Genomic DNA, 22,492 nt, shown 5'->3' on the forward strand with positions numbered 1-22,492 from the left:
GTTCCCGAGGTATGAAGGGTGGCGGGCGGGCATTGAGTAGGTGCTGAGGAGTACTGCTTCCGGCACCCCGCTCCTAGCTCCTAAGCTCCCCACAAGCCCGCTCCAGGTCGCGTTTGGCCTCGGCTGGCAGTGCGGCTCCGGCGTGACTGCGCCCCCGTCGGGCAGGAGGGGCTGTGCGCGCGCCCTCGCCCCCTCCCGGGCTGCACGTGCAGGGCGGGGCTGTGGCCCAGGGGTGGAGCTGATTGGGCGCCGGCGTGGGGAGGCGGGCCGGGACGCAGCTGTCAGAGGCTTCGGGGCCGCGAGAGCGGCGCATCGGGCTGAAGGGTGGCAGCGCTGCAGCCGGCTCTGAAGTGTAGCAGCCCGCGGGCCCGGCCGGCATGGTGCAGCGGGGGCTTCGCGGCGCGCGCACGCACTGAGCGGGCCCACGCTGGGCCCCGCGCCCCCCGCGCCCCCCGCCGCCCCGATCCCGGCCGGCATGATGTGCCTGGAATGCGCCTCGGCGGCGGCGGGCGGCGCGGAGGAGGAGGAGGCGGACGCAGAGCGGCGGCGCCGGCGCCGGGGGGCGCAGCTCGGGGCTGGCGGCGGTGGCTGCTGCGGGGCGCGGGGAGCCGGCGCCCCTGGAGTCGCGACCGCCGACGATGAGGTGCAGACGCTGTCGGGCAGCGTGAGGCGGGCCCCGTCCGGACCCCCCAGCACCTCCAGCACCCCCAACTGCGCAGCGGCTGCCAAGGCCCCCGGCACGCAGCAGCCCAAACCCGCCAGCCTGGGCCGCGGGCGGGGGGCAGCCGCCGCCATCCTCAGCTTGGGCAACGTGCTCAACTACCTGGACAGGTACACCGTAGCAGGTGAGCGAGCGCCCCACCCAGCCGGAGCACCAGGTACCCCAGGGAGACTTGGGGCGCAGACCCCCTATCTCCAAGCCTTAAGAGGCGTTCGTAAGCGTCCTCTGCTCAGGCACTACTGGAGTGATGTGAGATCCACGGGTCCCATCCAGGGACACCCCCACCCCACTTTCTGCGTCAGGGGTTCGGGTAGTCCCCACCCCTGGAGTAGCCCGCGCGTCCTCGCCAGCCCTTGACGTCCCATCCGTTGTCCTCGTCTCCGAGTCTCCTCTGCGTCTCCGCGTTCTCGCTTCCGCGCCCCCTCCTGCCCCAGCCCAGGGTTCCCGGGCCCCTCCCCACTTCCCCCAGGCAACGCAGTCTGTCCGTCCGTCCGTCATTCCGCGGCGGGTCAGTCTCTCCCTTCCTCTACCCCTCCACTCCCCTGCGAGCGTGCGGCGAGCGCGCGCGCCCCTTGCGGGTGTACACCAGGGGAGACCAAATGTGCGCGCGCGGACAGCGCGGGTGTGTGTGAGCGTGCGAGCGCGTGGCTGACAAAGGCTCTGGGCTGCGGGGAGCGGAGGGAGGGGCGGGGCCAGTCGCCGGCGCCTGGGGACCCAAGATGCGGTTTGCAGCTGGCCAAGACTAGAGGCCTGAGAACGCCTCCTCTTGCTCTAAGGCTTAGGGCCGGGGGTAGGGCACAGACCACTTGGGCCCAAGAGGGGCTGCCTCATCCACTGCGAGCACCTCTGGGAAGCTGCCTTGGGAGTAGGGTTGGGTTTCCCAACAACTGCGTTCTACTCTTCGATTTGCACCTCATGTGCCTGGTGTGTGACCTTGGGCCACGAGTCTCAGCTCCTGTTTAGCTCCGTTCCCCATTTGTGAGGTGGTTGATTCCTGGGACCTTTGGGGATAGACCGAATTCTGGTTTCCTGGCTGGTATCTCCCCTACCCCAGTTCTCAAGTGGGGGTGGGTGTGTGGGGGTGTCTGTGAGTAGGGACTTTCCCTACAGTGAACTGTTCCTGGTGCAACCTTGTAAAAAGGCCTCTGGCCTGGTGGGCATAGGTGGGGGCCCCCTGTGGGAGGGACAGCACTGCCTGTGTACCTGGCAGGCTGGCCCAGAACCTGCCTAATCACAGCTTCATAACATCTGGAACTACAGGGGAAAGAAAGGACAGTGGAAGGAATTTGGACAGACTCTAAAGAGTACTTTGTGCTGATGGAGAGAGTAGAGTCTGGGGTCCCCTTCTCCAGACCTCTATCTTCCCCTTCACTGAAAGGGATTTTTTGTCAAGGTGCAAGAAAAGAACTCTGATGGGAGAGCAGAGGCTTCCGCCTCCCCCCATGAGCGCTCTCAAAGCCTCTTGGCTCTCTGTCCCTCCACTGCAGGGAGCTGAAAGTGGGTACAAGCAGCACCAGTTTCTGGGTCGGATTGTCCCTAAGAGACTCTTGGTTTGGACCCAGCAATGCAGAAGTACACCAGCCCTGTCCTGCATGCCATGCTGCCTGCAGCCCAGCTTAAGCGCCACCCAAAGGTGGGAGAGGTCAGAGAACACTAGGGACTGTAATCAGTGCAAAATAGACCTCTTTGTACAGGTGAGGAAACCAAGCCCGCTGTACCACCCTTGTCCAAGATGGCTGAGGGTGCACAGCAAAGCTGGCGTTAGTTTCCCAGCCTCCACCTGGGAAAGGTTTCCCACCCTCTCAGCTGGGCAGTGAGTGGTGCACTTCTGGCATTGTAAAGCTTTCCAACTTGTTTTTTCCGGCCCTAGACCATCCCCTCTGACATTCTCTGGGAAACTGACTCTGCTGGAGTCTGAGGATAGGATTAGGGAGGTCTGGTGCTTATCTGCTACTACCCCTACTTGGGTCCCAGAGTCAGAATGGAGGAACAAGATAGGAAATTTCTGGCAAATTGGTAGGGGGAGAAGGAAAGCAGTGGCTAAGAGGGGTGTGGGGCAGTCAGGAGGAAGGCCAGGAAAGCCCTGTGCAAACACCCGCTGGGCTGTGCATCCCTCCCTGTCCGGGTCGGGGCGGGGGAGTTCATGCTCCACCCTGCCCCCAACACACAACATACACAGATTTCCTCTCCGGATAAGCCTGACTCCCTCTCTCTTTATGGTAAGCTCCCCTCACTCCCCACCCTGCCCCCAGGAGTTTACTGTCTTTACAGCAACTACTCTGGGCTGGTGTGTCTTGTGGGAGGGGGGCAGAAGAATGGCCCTGCCCAGCCTGAGTCCACCTGTTGCTAGCTGGCCCAGCTGGGACACAGGAGAGGGTGCACACACCCCACCTCCCTACCATCTTTGATCCCTGAAACACTCACTGACTTCATGTCAAAGAGTGGGGTAGTTTCCACTGCCTCCCTTTACATGGGCCTTGTGCAGGTCTGTGCTCGTGGTACAGACCACCAATATCCAAATGGAATATAATGCAAGCCACATTTTTTATTGGATATGTTCGTGCAGCCACCTTAACAAAGTAGATTAATAATATATTTAATTCAATGGATCCAAAATATTTCATCATGTGATCCATGCAAAAGCTGTTCATGGGGTATCTTACCTACTTTTTCATACTAAGTATTTGAACCCTACGTCTGTTTTACATTTACAGCACATGTCGGTTCGAACTAGCAGCATTTCGGGTGTGCGACGGCCACAGCGGCCAGTGGCCGGTGCGGTTCTGGAGTCTTTGATGCCAGAGCGCCAGTCCAGACTCTTCATCTCCTCCCCTGTGTGACCTTGGGGACCTTGCCTGGCCCTCCTGTGTGCTCATTTCCTTCCCTCCGCCTCCTAGGTTGTGTGGAGTAAATGAGATTGTCTCTTAAGCACCTGGGACAAGGCCAGAGTCCTGGGAGAGCTTCCCAAACATCCGCTCCCTTCCCGGCCATGTCTCCGCTCAAGCTGTGCCCCTGCCACGATGCCCTTCCCATTCTTCTCTGTTTTTGACAGTTCCTTTAAGGATACCTTTGCGTACCCCTCCTTTCTCCACCACGTCTCCATCCTGGGAACTCCAGTAGGTTCCCCTCTGCCCTCGCATTCCCAGCGCCACCGTGATCCAGCTAATTATGGCTCTCCTCCTCCCCATGAGAACCCCCTGAGGGCAGCAGGCTGCAGCAGCAGATGAGGAAAGCCAGGGAACTGCTTTTGCTTTTGCTTTTCTACCTGGGCGTTGCTTCAGTTAGATGAAATTAAGGTAACCCAGAACCCACCTCTGAATGCTTCCCTCCAGCACCTGGTGTGGGGAGGACACTGATGCCCGGAGATCGGCACTTATCCAAGGTCACATGGCAGGGTGGGGCAGGACCAGAACCCCTTAGGACAGTGTTCTCTTGGGGAAGGCTGGGCAGGTGACTCTCTGCTGAATTTAGCATCGAGGAAGTTTGAGCTCCCTAGGGCACATGGCTCTTGCTCCCATGGCCCCTGCAGGCCTGGCAGCCAATCAGGAGGAGCGGCCCCTCAGGTCCTGGGTCCTGGATCCCCACTTTCCCCACTCTGCTTCCCCGCACAAGAACTGCTTCTGCCCCTGGGCTCCTATTCTTCTGTCTGTAAAATGGAAGCAGAGCTGAGTGTGTAGGTGGCAGTTTTCTGCTCCTGGAACCAGGCCCAGCAGGAGGGAGCTGGTGGGGCCCTGTTCATGGTTGGTGAGTGACTATTTGAGAACTGAGATCCTTCCCTAATTTCACTGGCACCTGTTCCCTTCCTGAGACTTCTTTTCTTTTGATCCAGCATGTGGCAGATTGGGAACTTGAAATTGGGTGGGGCTGGGGCAGGTGAGGAGAGGCTGAGCCTTGCCCTGGGGGAGTCCTTTTCTGCCAAAGAAGCTGAGACTGGTATCCATGGCAACCGCTCACTAACACAAACCCAGAGAAGAGACAGTACTGGGACACAGCCTGGGAAACAGAGCTGGTAGGGACTGGGGGCTTCCCCAAATACCTGAGCCTTGTGCAGGAGGAGGCTGCCAGGCCAGGGCTCTCCCCTCTTTTTTTTTTGTCTGCCCAGTTAAGCCTGTCCAGAGCTAACAGTTAAGAAAATGGAGACCCAGAACCTTTTACAGGGTCACCTGGTGGATAGAAGCCAAGTAAAGCCCTAAGCTCTGTGGCTATCTTTTTGGATAAGGATAGTCAACACCGCTCCTGCCCTGCCCCCTCGGGAGGCCCTGTCCCCTTGGGTGGCCCTGCCCTGGTCATAGCCACGTCAGCACTACCTGAGGTCTGCAAGGCGGGGTGTCCCAGGGCTGCATTCCAGAGCTCCTGTCTGGCAGGTCAGCACCCAGGTAAACTGCTGGGCAGCCTGGAATGCCAGTGTCCTAATGACTAACCCCCAGCTGCCCATTTCCTTGCTGCCTCTTCCTCCTAGGCCCCTTTACAGCTGGTTCTGCCAGTACTTCTGCTGTGCTGTTGAACTGTCAGAGGAAGTGACTTGCAACTCGCTACTTTGGTCTGGGGCCCAGGGTCTGTTCCTGCCCCAGCCTGTGCCTTGGTCTCCTGTTTTGCCAAAGGAGCAGGCAGCTGCAGGGCCGCCTCGGCTCAGAGTGAGACCAGCTACGTCAGAGCAGCTCAGAGAGAGGGGCTCTGCATTCTGCCCCCAGACAGGAGGTGATTTTTGTTTCTGCCTGAGTATGGGGGCCTGAAACCTTGAGGAAGGAAGGGGGATGAGAGCTAGGAAGCTACTCAAACATGGGCTTGATCCTCAGGTTCCTGGGGCTGGGGTACCTAGTATCTTTTGGACTGAGCTTCCTGCTCCTGACTTTGCCAGACTTCTGTGTGACCCCAAGCAGGTTCTGACCTCTCTGATCCCTGAATCCACAACAGATGAGTTTGTCTCTTTCTGTGCTCAGGGTCTTAATCTTAAGGACAGTGAGGGGCACTTGGTCTAAGGAACTTCTGTTGCCTCCCCCTTCTGCTTTTTCAGGGTTTGTCCTCCCAGATAAGCAGGTCTGTTCCCCAGGAGTGGCAGCAGCTTACCTGGGGTTCCTCTGGTGGCCCAGTAGTGCCCTAGTCTTCTTCCCCAACTCTCTGAGCTGAGTCAGGCACCTAATTGCTGGTTTTCAACTGCATCTGTTGAAACTCCATCACAGCTCCTACCTGTGTGGGGAGATGTCTCCCTCCAACCTCGAGGGACTGAGCCTGGTCATCTCTGGCCAGGGGGACTGGCACAGGCTTGGCCCTGGTCCACTGACCAAGGGGCAGACTTGGCTTACCCAGCCCTAGCCTACCCCAAAGCTTCAGTTCCAAGACTGAAGGGCTTGATGGATATGTTTGGACAACCCTGAATAAGGACTTCTGTTTCAGAGGCCAGGGCTTCTTTTGCAGTGGCTAGTGCTGTCCTTTTGTCCTGTCAAGGGCTCACAGCAAGCTGTAGGCCTTGTGTCTCGGAAGAAAATGGGGGAAGTGGTCAGTGTGGTCCCTGGCTGCCTAGCTCACAGCCCTGAGAGTGGGGCCTCCTCACCCCCATACTGTACGGAGTGGCTGCTGTGCAGGTGGTTGCTGTGCCGGCTCTGCCTTGCCACTGCTGCAGGGAGGGGACTTGAGGCGGACCGGCCCCAGGTTACACAGCGAAGTGGCGTGAATAAAATGCTGGTCTGCTCTGAGCCTGGCCCTCTCCTGCTAGCTGGGAGGCTGACGAAAGAAGTCCTAAGGGAGATATGGCCAAGGGCAGAAGCATTTACATGGAGACAGGGGATGGGTGGGGTCCTGCCTTCTACCTCCATCCCTAGTTATGCCAACATGGGGGCATTGCAGGATCTGCCCCCACACCCTCCTCCAACCCTCCCTGGTAGCTCCATGAGATCTCCATGGTACCTTCACTTGTGTCAAGCATGGATTTGCCAAATAAATGGCCCGGAAGCCAAGAACATCTGTAAAAATGACACCGCCTAATGACACCCCTGGGGAGGGGTGGTGTCACTTTGTCACGTAGTTTCTAGCACCCATGTGAGGGTGGCTGGTGTGGATATTTAGAGGAAGCAGTTGCAACTTCTTTTGGGGGGGTTGTTGGGTTGAGGTGGGGACCACAGGCTGGGTCTGGATGCTTATTGGCTGTTCAGCCTGGTTCCTGCCTGGTTCTGCAGTCTCTCGCTCACTGACCTTCTAAATTTCAATTTTCCATCTGAGAAGTGGGAGCAGCAGTCACTAGTCTCTGCCAACTGAAGCAGCACATGGGGAGAAGGTCGTTCACGGGCTTGAGCTGTGCCATACCCAGCAGGAGCAAGGTCTCCCACTCTCCCTCTCCCGCACACCCCTGCATGATCCTGGGCTGCAGCCACACAAGCCAAGCCCTCTGAGGGTTATGATAAGGGTGTGGCCACCTTGTCCTTCCTCCTCCCACCACCATAGTCTTGGGAGCTCCTGAGGCAGGATAGGGCTGGGAAGGCTGAACTGGAAAGGGGGGGCTGTGCAAAGCCCCCAAATTGCTAAGGCCAAGTCTGGTTCCAGGAAAGCTGGCCCCAAATGATAGACTAGAACCACAGGACAGAGGCTGGGCTGCCTGTCCCCGCCCACTCTGGGCATGGAGACTTGGAGGGGAGGAGGGAGGTCTCTCTGGGCACTGGGGGTGTCTCCTCTCTAGGGCTGGCAGGGTCCACAGTAGGTCTTCGTTAGGAAGGGGTGTGCAGGCCTCCAGCTATAGTGCTTTCTAAGGGGACAGGTTCAGAACTGAGGTTGTCTAAGAGGAGACTCTCTGAGGGGCTGAGGCTATAAAACTGGGGGGGCCTCATCCTCATGGTCCCTGCAGAGATGAACCCTAAACTGTACCAACATGAATGACCCAGATTTGTAGGGTAACGTGGGTGCAGGAAGGTTGGCATAAGTAGAGCAAATGCAATTGAGGTTCAGGAATGGACCCAGCAGGGATGTATGAGGATTCTGGGCCACTTCTCACATGGGTAACCTGATGCTTTGAGTAGGGGCCAGATACCCCTGGCGGTCACCCAGCTTGGCCTTGGGGGTGGGATGGGGTAGGATCTTGTGTCCTGGAAGCTCAGGGGCAGGTAGAAGTATATGTGCATGAGAACCTAGGTCCCTGACTCAGGGGCTACTTGGCCTGGTCTCCTTAGGCTGATGGGGGGTGCTGGCAGGGCTAACCTGTGGTTTCCCAGCCTGAGCCATGCAGAGCCAGGCCAGCAGAGCCAGGCCCTCAGGCCCCTGTAATTACTGGGGTGGGAGCTATGGCCAAACATTGGTGCAGGGGTGAAACTTTCAGCTCTGAGAGCCTCCACTGGGGGACCAGTGACCCTCTGAGAAGGCCCACCTGATGGCAGGCTCAGCCCCAGCCTTCAGATCCCTCACCTTGTCTTTCCAGCAGTCTGTCCTTGTTTTGGAGGAAAGAACACTGAGGGGGGATCTCCCCTTTGTTCTCTGGTCATGACCCGGGTTGTGTCCTGCCCGGCAAGTTAATCATCAGAGAGAACATTTATAAAATTTATTGAATTCCTACTATGTGCCAGACACTGTGCTAAGCACTTAATGTGGATTAATCTATAAACCTCACAACCGTTTTATAAAGCAGACCTTAACATTAAGACATGTTACAATAAAGAAAGCTGGCACAGAGAGGACAGAGAACTTGTCTAAGTTCACGTAGGTGGGAAGGGGAGAAAGCCAGGATTTGAACCCAGATGGCCTGGTTCTGGAGCCCATCCTTATGGGAATTCAGCTAATTGCCTGCTGCTCTGAGGGGAGGTGGTGATTATACTTGAGCTTGAGCACCAGGTAGCCTCTCTTGGCAGACCGGGCATGAAGAGACCTCAGGATCCCATCATTTCAACCTTGCATGGGAGCCTGGTCTGAGCTGGGGGCTCCCAAGGTCAGCGTGGGTTTCTTTTCACACCTTGTGATATCAGCAAGGTGGGTTTGACTGGAGGAGGGAGGAGGAAGCCAAGAGTCCTGAGATCTGGACCCTGCTCCTCCAGGGGCTACTGAGGGGCCAGCAATGGTGGCAGATGCCTGAGTTTCTGCGCCCAGCTGGCTGGGGGAGCTGGGACCAGATTCCACCCACCTCTGGGGATTCCCTCAAGATGACAGGTACCTCATTAAAAGCTGCAGAGCAGGGTGTTGGGGTGGCATTCTGTGTCCTTGAATCTGGGCCTTGGGTGGGGTGGATCTTCACTGGTGAAGATGGACACCCCAGGAAGACAGCATGGCTGTCATTAAGGCTGCAGACTGTGATGCTAGAGACTTGGGGCCCTCAGACCAGCAGGTTACTGGTCACCTGGGTGACGTGGTAATAGATCGCCAGATCTCACCTCTAGAGAGGGCGATTGAGTAGATCAGGATCATGGAGGCAGGCATCAAATGTTAAAGGTCTAGACTCAGTTTGGGTGGCAATGGGCAGCCACGAAGAGTCCCTGGGTCTGCATACTCAATGAGCTCCTACAGGTAATGCTCTTAGAACGGTGTGTGTTGTGTAGTGAGCACTCACTCAACAGTCAGTCACTTGCTATTATTGTTATTCTTGGTGGTATTACTGAGCAGGGCCAATGGGTTTGGAAGAAGTCATGGGTGATTCTGAGGTCCAGGCAGAACTGACAAACCCTGGGCTGTGGTGTTACCTCCGTGAGTCCAGACAGAGCTGGTCTCTGGAGCCCCAGCCCAGGATTTAGCAGGAGAGCAGTAAGTGCCTGAGAGGTCAGGCTGTGGGGGGCTGCTGGGTGGGCTGGGAGGACTGGGGCAGGGAGCCAGGGTACATTTCTGGGGTGAGGGCTGACTCCCAGGCTCTGGCCTGCCGTGGTCCTGTACAGGGAATGGGGACCAGGTGGTGGGGCCGTGGAATTGGACTCGAATGACTGAGACACTGAGGGATGAGAGAGTCTGTGGTGTTGAGTCACCAGTAGGTGATTGGTTTCAGGGGAGTGATGGAGGTGAAGACATTGGGTTGAGAGGGGAGAGAACTCTATTAAAAACTTCAGCTGTGAAACAAGGTGAGAGATGGAGTGACTGGTAGAGGGCATAGGTTGAGTTGTTTTTGCCACCAGGATGAGAGCTGTTTGTGAGCAGATGTGCAGATGACAGAAGCAAAGGAGATGGTGCACACAAAAGCCTAAGCCAGGGGCTGACCTGGGCAAGATCTCTGGGAGGCAGGCGGGATGGATGGTCTAGGTAGAGCAGGCGACAGCTGACCTTGGACCAGAGGCAAAACCCTTGGGGGCTTGGGAGAGGTATAAATGGGATCCATGAATTAGAAAATTCATTGGCCTTGCTGTTCTAGAATATTCTTTCGGCCCAGGGATGAGAACCCTGTGACCAGAGGGTAATTCTCACTGTGGATTTGAAGTGACTGCCTGGAGAGAGCCAAATTGGAAGCTGTGGCTCTGGGGGACCTCGCCTACCCAAGGCTGCTGGGGCTGGTGGAATGGGCTTGGCCTGAGCTGCAGGAGGCTGTTCCTGGGCGTGAGGCCCGTCCTGTGACCCACCAAACCTCAGCCTCCAGGAAGGAGGCTAAAAATAAGACTGTGGTAAAGAAGGAAGGGGGTGTGTGGGCTCAAGCTAGGCTGGAGCTCAGAGGAAAATCTGAGACGACCGGCCGAGCTGCTGTGACACATGCTTCCCATGCCAGTGGCCAGTGGGCTCTCACCCTCCTGCGGTCATGGCCCTTCCATTCCCGGAGAAGGAAAACAACCCTGAAAGGCTTGGGTCAGGCCTGACTTGGGGCTTATGGCTCACGTGAGGCCCTGCTCCTCAGGAAGTTTCTGCCCTTGTATTGCAGTTCAGGCTTTGCACCCCAAACTGGGCCCTAGGGGATCTCAGGGTGGAGGTATCCAACTATTTTTGTGACTTGAGGTCTAGACTTCCCAGGGACTCTGCATGCCCATCTGGACATGGAGAAATGTTCCTCCCTCTTACTAGGAGTTCTGTGAGGCAGAGGAAGCCAGAAGAGGCTTCCTGGAGGTAGTGGCAGCACTGGATCTTGAAGTCATAGTAGGGAGGGCCAGGTGGTTAGGGTGTTTCTCAAGGAGGAAGCGAGAGTGTTTTGATTTGCTGTGGACACATGACATCTTTATGCTGATCCATGCCCTCTCCAGGCTATGCATGGGCCCCGCAGTACAAACCGGGGTGGGTGGGTGGGGAGTTTCACCTTCCAACTCCATCCATCATTTCTCCCACCAATATTACACGGTGACTTTCTGGGTTTGGGGGTGACATGCTATGGTTCCCTCATTCAGGGGCTGAAGGTCTGGTGGGACGTCAGCAGGTCCTTACTTATCATCCACAGTCACTCTGGGTCAGCTGTGTGCTGGGCCCTGGGCCAGAGGACAGGCATGAAACACAGAGGCCGTGTGGTGGAAGAACTTTGGTCTTGGCAATAGACCTGACTTCAGATTTTAACTTTGACACCTTAGGTGCTATGTGACAAGGTACTTTACTTCTCAGAACCTCAGTTTCCTCATATGTAAAATGGGAGTGATAATCATAAATACCAGCTATGGTGGCAAGGATAGAAATGCCACCTGTGGAGTCTCAGTATCTAGAACTTAGCAGGAACCAATCACTAGTAGCCAAGGGGCTCATATTCATGTCTCTATGTGTCTGCCTTATAGAACTAACTAATCCTAGCTTGACAAGTACTAAAATAAGAATGGACAGGGGGAGGAGGGAGGAGAGTAAGGGACAAGTTTATTAAGGGTGGTGGGAGGGGGAGAAATCAAGGAAGACTTTCCAGAAGAAGAGGCATGCAAACTAGTCTTGAAAGAGTGGTAGGGATTAGCATAGCCAACAAAATTGTGCCAAGGCAAAAAAGGAAGTGTGTACATTTGGGGGGAGGGAGGTTGAGTGGTTTTGGGTTGCTGGCGTATGGAATGGAGTGGTGTCCTGAGTAGTGAGATTGGAGGGTGGGGTTGACAGGGCTGAACCTGCAGTGCTTGGTCCTCTTCTGAGCACTGGTAGGCCATGAGTGATGGTGACTATGTGAGAGAGGGGTGTTTCAGATCCACAGCTCAGGGAGAACAGAGGCCCTGGCTTAGGAGGGGGGAATGGGTTTTGGGGCTGGGAGGTGAATGTGAGTAACCCCCCAAGGTTGGGTCCAGCCTAGTCTCTCATAGGCCCAGAGGGAACTCTGGACCTCTCTGACACTAGATTGGGGCAACTCGGAGGTCCCACTTGCTGGCCCCACCATCTACATGCCCTGTACCAGCCCCCTGCTTCTGCCTTCAAGGCAAGGCCACAACCTGCCTTGGTTATTAAGTCATTAACTAGGCCTCACATGGCCTCCTCATTATGGGTAATTATGGTAAATCCACTTGGGGCATTAACAAGGAGGAGGCCAGCTTCTCTTGGTTGTCAGGCTGCTAGGACACCAGCTGGATCTGACCATGTGTCCCAGGAAATTGCTCAGCATGCCAGCTGAGGGACAGTGACACCTTCCCCCTCTTCCTTGGCCCCAGCCCCATGCTAGGTAGGATCACAACCAGCTCTTGGAGATTCTACTCTCGGCCATTTCCCTGTTGTGTGTCTGAGCATTTTGCTTGACTTCCTGTGCCTCAGTTTCCTCATCTGTCCGGTGGAATAAAAATACCAGCCTCATAGAGGGTTAAACCAGAAAAGTGCCTAATGTTCATCATTTTAAATGCTGACGTCATCATCACCGTCATGGAAAGCTCTGGAAATCCCCAGAAAGCAAGGTCCAGGTCCCTCTGTCCTCTATGTGATGCAGGCTTTATCTCTATCTCCTTTCTTCCCTATTCCTTCTCAGTGCAGTAGTTAGGAGCTCTGACCTGTGACCTCGCCTCCTGCTGTCCTCAGAGATAAGGGGAGATGGAGGCCATGGGGTCTGTGGGGCTGGGGTTCTGCTTCCTCAGAAGCCCTGGTTGAGAGCTGTGAGATGTGAGAGGGGCCCAGGAGGTTGCTGGTCCCCCATATAGCCTATTTGTTCACAGCTAGTTGCTCTGGTTGCAACCTCCATTCCCCACCCTGCAAAATGCAAAGCCCTAACAGGAGACAGAGGCAGCTGGGACTTGGAAGAAGGGCAGGCCAGCTTCAAAGGAGCTCTTCACCCCACAAAAGTTGGCCTTGAGCTTTGTTTACCTTCCATGGAGTCTTGGCTCCTGCATAAGAAAACTGGGAGTCCTGGTTATAATCCTGGGGATGTTAGGGGGAAAAGGATGTCCTAAAGCTAATTCCATACAGGCTTTGTGGACTCCACTCCCACCCCAGGCCAAAGCCAAAGACACTAGGAACTCCAAATCCCATCACCACCAAAGGGAAGGTGGCTGGGACCTGAGGGTGGGGTTAAGCAGCCAGGTGGATATAAAAGGCAGACACGTGGGCTTTGGGGTTCCCCCATTTTTGGCTCTCCGCCAGCTCGCAGCGTCCGGCCAGCTCTGAGAGTGACTTTGGGTTTCCAGGTCGGCGGATCGGGTAGGACGCATTAAAGACTTTATTTCCCTATTTTCTCCCTGAGTTGTACATTTTCCTTATTTCCTTTTCCCTTGTAAATAAACCTTTTATTAACCTTTTGTGTGTGCCTGTAGTGGAGTATTCATAAGTCCCTTTTAAGCACGCGGGTGAGGACCCACAGCCAGGAACCCGTTCAATATCAGGGCTGCTCTATAACAGGGACAGTAGGGTGAGCTTGTGAGTGTGCTTATGTGCACAGAGAGGTGAGAAGATGAGTGTTGGCTTGAGCCCCCTCTGCCCTCTCTTTGGCCAGAAGTTTCCCCACGCCTTTCAGTGGCTGTGCTTGTGATCTCTGGCCTCCCTGAGGGTAGGCCTCAACCCCCAGCATGGGACTGGGTCGCGCGTGGGCCAGAGGCCTAGGCTGGCACATAGGAAGGAGGCTTGGCTGCCCCATCTGAATGAACAACCACAGAGGAACCTCAGACCCCTGCAAGGGCCAAGTGAGGGGGTGGGACCCCCCTCAGGGATCAGGGGGCCCAGGATGGAAGGAAGCAGTGGCTCCAAAGTCCCCACTGCCCTGGCTAGACTGGGCAGGGTGATGTTCTGTAGATGGAACCAGTCTGGGTCCTGCAAGGTGGAAAGATGGCTGGAATTGGGGGTGACCTGGTGGGGTGGGGGGTTTGGGTACCCAGGCACCAGAGTTTGTCAGTAAGCACCCTCTGTCTCCCCTGCCAGGAGTCCTTCTGGACATCCAGCAGCACTTCGGGGTCAAGGACCGAGGAGCCGGCTTGCTGCAGTCAGGTGAGAACCCCTGCCACCTTCACCCCTCCCACTGGGCCTCTTCTCTGGCCCTGACTTTCAGGAAGGAGCATGAACTTGGCATTCGAATCCTATTGTTGCCACTCACAAAAGGCTCCACTTCTCCAAGTCTTTCCTTCTTTTCTCCTTCTTGTAAAACAAAAACAAGTGGCAGACTGGAGGACTGTGGGAGATATACCTTGTGGGGGCCTTGGGGGCCCCAATGCTTCAGGGTCCATCTAGAGGCTGGTGAGGGGCACAGGTGCTGTGAACAGAGCCTTAGTGACTCCCTTTCTATATGCTGCCTGCCCCCCAATTCCTTCCATTGCCTTCAACCTGGGAATCACCTCTTATGTCAAAACAGAACTCCCCCGGTTAACCCCGAAGTCATTCCCCAACCCAGACAGGAGGCTGAGAGTCTGACTCCCTGGGCCCTGGGACTCTGGCCTTCTGATCAATGGGGGGCAATGGCTGGAGCCTCACTGGGCTGGGGCAGTGTGGCAGGTCATAGAGCAGTTATCCCAGCCTAGCTGCCTCTCCCTCAAGGTTCCGTGTCTCCTTTGTTCCTGCCCTGCTCATACATGGCCCCTCGGGACCCAAGTTCCTGGCTCCCTGAGCCTCCCACTCGCTCTGGCCCTGCTGGTCATACCCTCAGCAGGACCCTGAGGCCTCAGTGAAGACTCAGAGCCAGTGTTGCATCCCAGAGCTGAGGCCCCAACCTTGTGTGTGGTCAGTTTCCTTGGCCTTGGAGTCCATCTTACTGCCAGCCTGTCAGATGTGAGCAGGAAAGCCCAAAGTCTGCATTCCAGAGTGTGAACCCCTTCCCCTGCTCAGGCTTTCCTGGGAGGGAGGGTGGGAGGGGTGGAGCTGACTGTCCAGGAACCTGCCTGACCTGTCTAGGTGGCATTCCAGTACACAGAGTGCCTGTCTCCATCGTCTCCCTGTGCTCACAGAAGCCACAGCCACTCAGCCAGGGGGTCACCTGTCCTCATTGCCCACTTGGGGTTTCTGCGGCTCAAAGAGGGGACATGATAACTCCAGGGCTTAGTCCTCATCAGTGAGGCCCACCAAGCAAGAACAGGGCACGCCACCTCCAAAAGTTGGTCAGGTCTCTGCCCCTGCAGGTGTCCCCTCCTCCTTGGGATAAGAGCCCAAGCTTTCCTGTAACTCCTCCCCTCTTCTTGTGCCTCCCTTGCTGGGTGAGATCAAGTCAGCCTGCCCTGGGGCCTTGGACAGTCCCTTTAGCCTCCTGGGCTCTGCACTTACAGGCTGGAAGAGAGTTCAAACCAGAGGGAGAGTGGGAGGGAGCCGATAGAGCCAAACTGCCCAGCCCTTTCCCTCCCTGGTCCCTTCCCATCCTGAGCCTCATCCCCTCACTGTAACGCTCTGCCCCAACCTCCTCCATTCACCCCCCATCCCCCCTCCCCCTCCCCGCCACTGAGGGTGGCCAGTGCAGCTGAGGGAGAGGAGGTACTGGGCTGGAGGGTCACAGTGTGTTGTGGGTAGGTCCCTGGCTGCCTTCTTGGCTGAAAGGGAGAAGTCACTGCAGCCCCTACAGATTAGTGGCTCTTGGCTGGAGGTGGGCAAATCACCCATAGGCATCATCTTGTTTGGTTCTTCCTCCTATGAGCTCCCTTTGTCAGTTTCACTTTCCAGATGAAAGGACAGAGGTCAAGAGAGGGGAAATGACTTGCTTCAGGTCTCTGGTGAGAGAGTAACAGATCTGGAATTAGGACTTACATGTGCTGACCTCTTGGCTTGGGGAGGGGGCACAGGCTGCACTACATGTGTGAGCCTTATCCCAGGGCCCAGTGTGCCTGACATCTCTGTTCTCACTGTGGGTGCCTCTGGGCCTTGGCAAGAGTTTCCAGCACCCTAGAGATCCTCTAGCCCTTATGCCATGGCCTTCATCCTAAAATCTACTCTTGGCACAGCAGGGAGGGCTCCTCAGAATGTCCTCATCCCTCAGCCATCTGAGCCAAGAAGCCAGTAGAGCTAGACCAGGATGTGACTCAGTGGCAAGCAGGCAAATCACCTAATTGGCCTGAGCCCCAGGCACCTGTCTCATCTCCAAGCTCCGATAAGGTCGGAGCTGGGTGGAGGGCGCCAGCCAGGTGTTGGTGCTTGCCCAGATCAAAGGGCCAGGGCTGACAGCTAGGTTGCCTGCTTATTTGTGGGCACCCTATGCTGCTGGGCCAGGAGACAGAGTGGGGGGTAGCTTGGGGTTAGGCCTGGGCCTGCCTCTCCTGTTTCCCCTTGGGACCATAACATGAGGGCTGGCTTGAGAAAAGCCTACTCTCAGTAGCCCCCTTGCAGATTGCTGACAGCTCAGAGCTGGCCCCCGAGGCACCTGCAGTGGCCAGAGCTCAGTTTCCGTGAAGTCCATAGTGGAATTATAGCTCTTGGGTCTTGCTATTTTGGGAAGTCAGGAGCCACCATAACCTACACCGGAAGTGGCAACTGCCACTGGCCCTGCTGCTTGGCAGGCCCCATGTTAGGATTCCCCTGTGTTCAGGTAGATTCCCTCTATTGATGGGAACAGGAAGTGTGTCCAATCCCCACACAGGCATGGGGAGAACAGTGGGAGCTCAGGGGCATGATAGCAAGTAGGCATCTCTGCCTCTGTCTGGTGGTAGAGGAGGAGTTCCTCAAGGTGGGACATTTGAGTGGGGCTTTGACATATGAGTTAGAGTTTGTTCAGGGCAAAGGATTTCCAGTCAGTTTGTCATATTAAATGGATGTGAGAAATCCTCCTTACCCTCCATGCTGGATAAAGTATGCCAAGAATACATTTAAATTGCATAGCTGTTTCTGAAAGCTAAAGCTATCAGGGAAATTTCCAGGTGGAGAAACAAAAGAATTGAACTCAAAAACTGGAGTGAGAGCTGACATTGAAGCCAAGTGATGCAGAGGGGACTAGTATAGTTCAAAGAGGCTTGTTACAGTATTTTTAACGTAAACTTTTTTTTTTAATCATGAAAAAAATTTAGACACACAGAAGAAGTAGAGCGAGATAGTACAACGAAGCCCATATGCAGTCACCCAGATTCATCAAAGCATCACCAGTCTGGCCCAGTTTCTAGGCTCAAGGGTTTCTTTGCTTTGAGGATTGGACAACACTGACTGGGGTGACTCAGTCTCAACCCAGCGTCCAGGACAAGCTCCCTGATATCAGGTGTGCCCCCATGCTGGTGGGCAGTTTTTCTGGTGAAGTTCCCTTTCATGGGTAGAATTCTCCTTCCTGGCTTAGCTTTGTCCAGAGAGCCTTGTGTGGCCCTTGCTTTGTACAGGCTGCCACTTCCCCATGTAGGATTTATGTTTTCAGGGACCCCAGCAGAGACAAATCCAAAATGGATCCTCTGAGAAGCCATTTTTTTTAAAGCTTTATATTTATTTATTTATTTATTTATGCATATAAGAACTGGGGTGCAGATCAGAGGTTCAGGGGGTGAGAGGATTCACCAGAGACAGAATGGGGAACAGAACAGATGGAACTACTGAAATACACTGCTGAGGAGAGCAGTGGGCGAGTCAGGAGAGGTCTGCTGCGCCATGTGGGTCACCTCCCTGGCCAGGGGATCAAACTCATACTGCAGTGGCTGGCGATGGCTTGATAGCACTGAGACTTTAACTCTGCGCCTTTTTGATCCAGGGTCTATGGTACAGGCAATTCCTGCTGAAGACAAACTCAAATTCAAAGTGAGCTCACAAGGATGTCCACCTTTGTGAATGGGAGTCATCTAGCCTAGGCAATAACAAAACCAGCTCCTGCAGAAGGATAGGAAATAATAGACTCATCTTAAAAGGACTTTAGCTATCCTTAATTTTCAGAGCATTGCAAGAAAGGGCAGACTTTAAAGATAGGAACAGCACATTATTTACAAAGAAAAAGAGATTCTTTTTTTCAAAATTCTAGAAGTGAAAAATGTAGGAATTAAAAAAATTAACTGTAACAAGTACATAAGTGAATTAGATTAGACCCAGCTGAAGAGAAAATATGCAAATTAGAAGAAGGATGGAGGTAATCAGCATAAATGCAGCTCAGGGAAAGGGGAGAGCAAAAATGAAGGTTGTGCCACTGGCTGGCTCCACTCTGCCTGGGGTATGGGAAGAATGGAGAGAGAGGAGACTGGATAGGAGGCAGGATCTATTGTGAAGGCATCTGATTTTGTCTGGCAGTAGTGGGAGCCAGAGAAGGTTTTGGAACAGGACAGATCCCTGTATGGTGTGTGCATCAGAGTGGAGCTGAGTGTGGGGATGAATGGCAGAGGAGATTGGGACGCCTTTCGGGGCTGGGGTTTGTGGAGTCACGAGTGTCAGGGTGGGTGGTGGGGAGTGGGAGGGGGGAGTGTTTACACAGAGGAAGAGCCAGCTCAGACTGAAACCAGACAGTATCTCTGCTTGGGACTGTCTCCTTCTGGCCTCCCTCTCTCCCCTCCTCACTTTGACTGGCTTGGCAATATCCTTTCATTTTGACAGACTTGGGTTTTGAAGGCCCCAAAACTGGGCAGCCCCGTGTCCATCCCTCCAGGGCCATCCTGTCAGAAGGGAGACCCAAGAACCTCTTTTCGCTTGAGATCTAAAGGACCAGCCCAGGGCTTACATCCTACCCCGGGTATAAGGGAGGAGCGGTTCCTGTTCTTCCTATAGGAGCTCTGAGCATAGTGGGCTCTCAGCACCAAGGGGGCCTGTCTGTCCTGGGTCCTCCTCTCCGTCTTGGCTGGCCTGGGTCACCCTCCATATCCAGTGGGTAGGAAGGATACTCAGGCAGTGCCTGCCGCCCTCCAACACCATGCCGGCCTGAGCACCCTCCCTGTACACCGGATGTGGAGGATGGTGAGTCTTCTCCAAATAACAGTCAGATCTGGACTTTGTAAAAATAGTCCTGGTTCAAACCAGGCCAAGGTGGGGGCTGTATGTGGGTTCCAAGGCCACCATGTGGGGAGCCCAGGGCTCCCCCAGCTCAGACCTTGCCAACTCCTGCTCTAGGACCACATTCTGGGCTCAGGAGCCCCATGACGGGGGTGGGTAGAGGGGGACAGTGTCCTGGGACCCAGAACCCACATCGGGAGTTATTTTGAGCTTTTCGGTGCCGGTCCCTCAGGATACATAGGGGAGAAGGCCTTCAGCCAACACACTGAGCCCGGGGGCCGCCATAGAGGTGGACCGCCCCTTGGGGATCTTGTCCAGCCCTTTCTTCCTGATGATCTGCTGGCAGCCCTGTGAGGAGGGGGCTTCACCTGTCTTACAGAGGCAGGAGTGAGGCTCAGGCCTAGGGTCTCCTGGGAGCCAGGCTTCTGGCTCCTCCCACCCTGCATCAGGCCCTGTCCCTGTGCCCTGGCTCCCTGCCTGCGACTCCATTGTCCCTGGCTGTGGGCTCAGCGCGTGTGAGCTGAGTGAGGGCTTCCCCACTCCCGACCACAGGATGTCCTCGTGTGGGAACTGCTGGGAAAGCCACTCCTACTGAAATCAGGGGTGGGGCAGCCAGTCTGCCCAGAGAGCTCGCTTCCAACAAACAAAGACTGCGGGATGGTGGGTGGAGGGGCCAGGGAAGCTTCCAGCCTGCCTGGTCTTTATTTCCAGCTGTGTTGCCTCCTGGCCCCATCAGCCTCTCACCCCTTCTTGGGACAAGGGTCACACATTCATTCTGCCACCGACAGATTTCCTCCTGGCCCTAAGTGATTGTGTTCAGGCCTCCCCCCGACTTGTGACATCCCCGAGGGCCTGGAGAGGTCCTTTCTCTTTTCTATCCCCAGCAGAGTAGAGAGCTTCAAAGGTGGACTGGGGACTCGTTCCTTACCATGGATGCCTTTGTCCCCAAGGGAAGGCACTGCATGGCAGGCGGTGCTTCTGTTACAGAGTAACCACTTCCAGTGTCCTGCCTGACTGTGTCTTCTTGGGCATATCGCTCCACCTGTCAGTACCCTGAGTTGTAAAATGGACAGACATAGTGGGTACGTGGTAGATGCTGGGGTCAGGCTGTGGGAGTTGGGGCACAGGGCACACCTGCTTCAACAGGAGTTCACTTAGGATCCTGGATGCCCCTGCCACCCACTGGGCTGCAGAAAGCTAGGGGTGGAAGAACCAGGAGAGGTTGCCTTCTTGCTCTGCTGCGGGAGGAGGGCCAATCCACCAGGACGGACTGGCTTGGCCCTGGTCTGACCAAGGCCTGGCTCCCCACCTTAAGTCCCCCCATCTCTCACCACTCAGAGGGGCCTTTCTAGCTCTCCCCCTTGCAGGAAGAGAACAGAACATTGTTCCCTATTGCCCTCCAACTAAAAGTCTAACCTGTTGTAGTGTTTGGGGCCCTCTCCCCCGCAGCTTCATCTCCCACTGCTTCCTCAGGAGCCTTCCTTTTTGTAGCCTGATGCTTCTTGTTATCCCTGACACACCCTGAACTTTTTCTGACCAGTTGGGACCTTTCCCCTTCCCTGTCTGGGAGTCTGCAGGGTGATTTAGAGCAAGGACTCTGGAGTCAGACAAATTGGGGTTTAAATTCTGGCTCAGCCAACACTAACTGTGATGTCACTTCTTTTAGCCTCTACTGTCTCCTCTGAAAGATAAAGTTAATAGTGAGAATCAAACGAGATAATCTGCTTATGTCAGGGCGCTTCCCTGGTCCTGCCTATAATAAGTGCTCCACAAATGATAAGCAGTTATTACTAACAAAAAAAATTATGCCTCATTAACCAGTATACAGTATTGCTTATAAGATTTTCAATTTATATTTGAGTACATAATCTTGATTTCAAATATTATCATCATAGTAAACTCCTATGCATCCTTCAATGCCCAATTCTGACATCTCTGCCTCCATAAAACCTCCCTCTCCTGGTAGAACTTGGCCCTCTTTACTAGTTCCTTGGCATTTGAACCCATTAAGTTGGGCACCCCATAATGGTCGGACAGCAGGCAACTTCAAGTCCTGTTCTACTTACTCCCCACCTAGGACTGACAGGCACAGAGGGAACAATTCTTTCTCTTCCCCCTAATGTGTGTAGACCCTGAGGAGACCCAAATTTCTTTCCTGCCCGTATCCTGATTGGATACCAGTTAGGTTCTGGGAGGCAGGCTCCGCAGGAACAATTCTTTTTCTAATTATGAGGAAATAAATTCTGCCTTGACTAATCAAAACAAGGGCCTGTATTGACCGAGGCTGGAGCCTCCAGCCTCGAATGGGCCATTGTGGGCAGGGTGTGGCATGGAGCACCTTACCAACATTATCTTACCCAGCCTCAGCGCACAGGGAGTTGCTATTTTTATCTTCATTTTACAGATGAGGAAGTTGTTGCACTGGAACTGGCTTAGACCAGCTCCTGAGAGTCAATTGTTAAATTTTCAGGAATTGTGTGAGCTAGTTGTTAAACACAACCACTGTTGAGAACTAAATGATATAAACTTATAATTGAACAATGTATGTTTAAAAACAATGGCAATATATGCTCAAAATTCATCATACCCTAACTGCTACATTTTACTATAATCAGTGTTCTTAAGGCTTTTACATCTATTGTAACTGCATTATAGTAATACTATATACAATGTAAATCTGAATATTATCGATGCCATCATTGTAAATCTGACTGGTGACATTATGTTGGTAGCTTGAAATCCTAGTAGGGACATAAATTACACCAATTTTACAACATGGAAGCTGGCACACTCTACACAACACTTACGCTTAGGGAGAGCTATTGTTAAACACTTATTACCACAGAGAGGGTGTGAACTGCCCAAGGTCACCCAGCTGGGAAGGAAGAGAGCTGGATTTGAGCCCCACTAGTATGTCTCTGGTGCCTAGCTTTGTGCTGATTCTGCCAAGCCCCAGTTACAGTCGCCCCAAGCCCATCCTCGCTGGCTGTCCTACGGATGAGAGAGACAATCACCTTCCTCCAGCCCAGCCCCCTCTTCCCTTGCTCACTTTCTCACTTTCTCACCTTCTACCTCCCCTCCCTCTTTCTCTTCTTCCAGTCCTGGCTTCCACAGGGACTCAGGCCTGTGAGAAGCAGCAAGCCCATGTACACATTTAGCCTGGTGGTCAGAGGCTGGCCAACTGGTCACCTCGTCTGGCCTTTGTCTGACCATCTGCCAGTCAGCTATGGGACTCTGTTCCCGGGGGATGGGGCTGCCTTGCCTTGTGACCTAGGGCCTGCCCTGTTTTGCTGGGCCTCCTCATCCTACCTGGGCCCTTCCAGGCCCCTCCCATCACTGGCTGGGGTGTCTCCACAGACTCCGCTAAGACTCTGCCACTCTCCTATTCTGAAAGAACAAAACCAGGTCATGTCACACCTCTGCTCAGCATCCTCTGTTATCCTTTCTCACCTGTAGAAGCCACAGTCTTCACATGGCCCCAAGGCCTTCCTCATCTGGCCTCTCCCCTCTGTCCCTCTGTTCTAGTCACTCTGGCCTCTGCCGCTCCTCAGATATACTGAGCACACTCCTGCCGCAGGGCCTTTGCACTTGATGTTCTTGCTTCAATATTTGCCTGATTTGTTTTCTCGCCTTCTCCAGGTATTTGCTGGAGTGTCACCTTCCCTGACG

General features: G+C 54.6%; 1 protein-coding gene across 1 annotated transcript in view; it reads left to right on the forward strand.

Annotated features, from left to right (window-relative positions):
* Positions 1-475: 475 nt before the first annotated feature.
* The window catches only part of SPNS2 (SPNS lysolipid transporter 2, sphingosine-1-phosphate), a gene marked incomplete at both ends in the record, with an annotated part of 32,763 nt that continues 10,746 nt past the window's right edge, over positions 476-22,492 (forward strand). The window contains 2 exons of the mRNA XM_084239254.1: positions 476-845; positions 13,889-13,954. Of these exons, the coding sequence (XP_084095380.1) occupies positions 476-845; positions 13,889-13,954 (436 nt within the window). The remainder of the gene's footprint in view (positions 846-13,888; positions 13,955-22,492) is intronic.

This window comes from Talpa europaea (assembly GCF_964194135.1).
Source record: "Talpa europaea genome assembly, chromosome: 7".
In the NCBI taxonomy this organism is placed as follows: Eukaryota; Metazoa; Chordata; class Mammalia; order Eulipotyphla; family Talpidae; genus Talpa; species Talpa europaea.